This window comes from Chelmon rostratus, chromosome 10 (genome assembly GCF_017976325.1).
Source record: "Chelmon rostratus isolate fCheRos1 chromosome 10, fCheRos1.pri, whole genome shotgun sequence".
NCBI lineage: Eukaryota > Metazoa > Chordata > Actinopteri > Chaetodontiformes > Chaetodontidae > Chelmon > Chelmon rostratus.
Genome location: NC_055667.1, coordinates 14,831,811 through 14,834,974, shown reverse-complemented (window position 1 = coordinate 14,834,974; position 3,164 = coordinate 14,831,811). Strand labels below are relative to the sequence as shown.

General features: G+C 44.2%; 1 protein-coding gene across 1 annotated transcript; it reads right to left on the bottom strand.

Moving 5' to 3' along the window:
- Positions 1-649: 649 nt before the first annotated feature.
- On the bottom strand, positions 650-2,533 carry LOC121612664 (homeobox protein Hox-C5a-like). The gene is made up of 2 exons (XM_041945702.1): positions 2,056-2,533; positions 650-858 (listed from the first exon to the last, which is right to left on the bottom strand). The coding sequence occupies exons 1-2, from the start codon at positions 2,531-2,533 to the stop codon at positions 650-652; spliced, it is 687 nt and encodes a 228-aa protein (XP_041801636.1).
- Between the last annotated feature and the right edge of the window lie 631 nt (positions 2,534-3,164).

Here is a 3,164-nt window from a genome sequence, read left to right as displayed (position 1 = left end):
GTTGACAGAAATCCACTCAGACAGATATTAGCTCACTGAACACATCACACATCCGATCATATCCTGAAGTGTTTGCACTGTAACATATCAGAGTTACTCTCTGATTGGAGAGAAAAGAGGTGTTTGTTTTTTAATGGTGCAAAACTATTCCACTGTCAGTCATATTATTTCCAAAGCAGTCAGAAATATTTTTGTCTTTATTTGATTGGCTGACCTTAAAGTTTTATCACATGATGATAATTGGAAATGATGCTCACGGTCAGCCAGTCTCCACTACTTTTACCCTAATTGAAAACATGGATAATTAGTTGCATGGTGCAGCTTTTCAGGGCACCGCAGACCAAAGCCTTGCAGCGTGAAGGACCCCAGCTCCCCTCAACCTCGTGTCCCCTTCGTGCAGTAAAGTGAGGTTATCATCGCATGGGCAGCAAATTAATTTAGAAATGTAAACCGATTGATCAAAGTGAGTGATATTCAATACATTAGGTCCCAAACTGCAGCAAGTGACACATAATTGGTGATGAAGCACACAGAGCGGTGTCATGATGTCATTGCTCCTAACAGTTCATCCGGAGGTCAGGCGGCACTCCAGCACTGTGCAGTGTGGGGCTGAAAACGTGCTGCATGCACCCCGTTCACTGGTGCACCTTCACTCCTTCACTTTGATCTTTGAGTCCTTCTTCCACTTCATTCGTCTGTTCTGGAACCAGATTTTGATCTGCCTCTCGTTTAGACACAGGGTGTGGGCGATCTCTACGCGCCTGCGGCGGCTCAGGTAGCGGTTGAAGTGAAACTCTTTCTCCAGCTCCAGAGTCTGGTAGCGGGTGTAACTGGTCCTGGACCGCTTACCCTCCGATTCTGAAGTGGTATTAAAATCAGTTAGCTTTCAGCAGCATTATAGTGGCGAATAAATAGAATAGGCGGGCTAATAATAAATATTATTACATTAGAAAATAAAATCCATAAACATAAGCATTACAAGCAAAACTCTATTAATTTATACCCCCTTCCACCCTCATTTAAAAGATCAAATATCTCTTTACAACCTAATTTAACCTGGTATTACTTACTGTGGATTTGTATAATAAAAATTTATGTCAGACTGATATGGATGTTTAACTAGCTCCAATAAATAGGCCTACACTCAGATTAAAGGAGGACCCTCTACATCCTTTCACATTAAAGCAGAAAGTGCACAATTACACAAGGAATCTTAATGTAATGTGTAAAATGTGGTAACTAGTAATGTGTTGGCCTCCCTATAAATACTGGCCTCGGCCTAGCACCGCTGCACAGCAGGATAATATCGTGGGAGGAAAAACAGATGTGTAAAACCCAAAGAAGTGGGATTAGAAAATGGAAAATGATGTTTTCCAGATATGTTTTCCTATTTATAGACCGGCTCACGCACAGTCGTGCTAAGTAAAGCAACAGGCCTTTTACTATTGGACTGAAATATTTTTTACATCCCTGCTGTGTGCTCCTGGATGTTTGCATAACACAGAACAGAAGTGGCTTCTTTTTGCAGCAAAAGTGCTCAGCGTCCATCTGCAGCTCAACAGCCAGCCGGTGGTTTGGAGGCACGGAGAAGAAGCACGCCTATTCAGATCTTTTAGAGGTGAAAAGTTCATGATTGGGTCAGGGCATTGCTGTTTCCCAGAGTTCAATTTAAGGCTAAAGCTTCTCCCACACTATACAGTCTGATAATGTAAAACATGTAGCTCGACTAAGACTATAAACGAAGCGAGGCGAAGCACTCATACTTTGAGCAGAAATTGTAAATATTATTTCATAGTTTTATCACAGTTTCGTTCTCTTATCCAATTATACCACCATAAATCACCCCACAGATCACCTCTTCACCGTAACAGAGCAGGTTTACGAGCAATGGATGCCTTTGTCATAAAATTTATGACCGCGAGTTTTTATTATTTCCTGCGTTTGGCCTATAAAACTCAAGAGGGAAACTGGAACGGGCGAAAAGAAGTGTTGCGGCGTAAAGAGTGAATAAGGGAAAGCATCTTAGTCGCACTTTAGAAAATAGGCAAACTTTACCGTGGCTCATGTGCAGTTTTGTCATCCATGGATAAATCTGTGGCCGCTGCTCACTGTCCTGACGCTGGTTCACTTTTGCGTTTCGTTTCACCGTTTGCGTGCCCTCCGCGTTTCTCTCGCCCTCCTGGCTCTTGTTGCCGCCGGATCTTGCGCTCCTCTCCGGGTCTCTGTCCGTTCCCAGTCCCAGCAGCGCGCTGCCGCCGTAGCTGAGCCCGCTTGCGTCCACGGACGAGCTGCTGGAGACCATGGTTATCTGTGGTCCTGGCGGGAGAGGAGTATCCGTACCGCCACGCAGGCTAGTTTTCATCTCCTCCCGTTCAGCAGAGGTCGTGGGGACGGGACAAGTGAATATCCCGTTCACATTAACAGCCTCATAACGGCTGGACCGGCGCCCAGATAGATCGAAACTAAGCATAGTGTTGGGAGAAGTTGTCTCGCTTGTTTGCCTGAGGTTGGAGCAGTCAACATACGAGCTCATTTTCAACTATCACCGACACTTTCTTTTTAGACTCGAGAGGGCTGCGGGACGTGTGTTGCGGTTATTTCCTTGTTTTTGTTGATCATTGCTTTTCTTTGTAGCCGCTTTTGGAAAATTCTGAGCTGTCTGACCTAAAAAAAACAATCCAGGATTTATAGGTGGAGTAGGCTTTGGTATCTTTTTTTTTTTTAATTCTTGATCCGACGTGGGCTGCCCAAATATGGGGTATTTGTATGGGATCACGTGCACATGTTGGCCAGTCATAAATTGGCTTTGATACTCAATGGGGATATTGATGAATAGGAGAAACGTGTCCGGTAAACTTTGAGCTGTTGGTTGTTGCGGACCAGGCAGGGATCTTTAGCAAAAAGGGCAGGACAGTAAGACAAGAGCGTCATCTGGTGTCTGGTATGGGGCAGGACGGTCAGGACCGGCCAGAGCTCTCTGCCCCGACACACTGCGAGTCCACCAACAGTCCCATATAATACTACTACAACAACAACTAATAATAATAATAATAGTGATTATAAAAATGATAATAATGACGATTCAAAGTGGCCACTTGTCTCAAACATATTTACGTATATGGACGTGTAACTTGAACGTAGCTGGAAATTGTGTCATTGCGTTA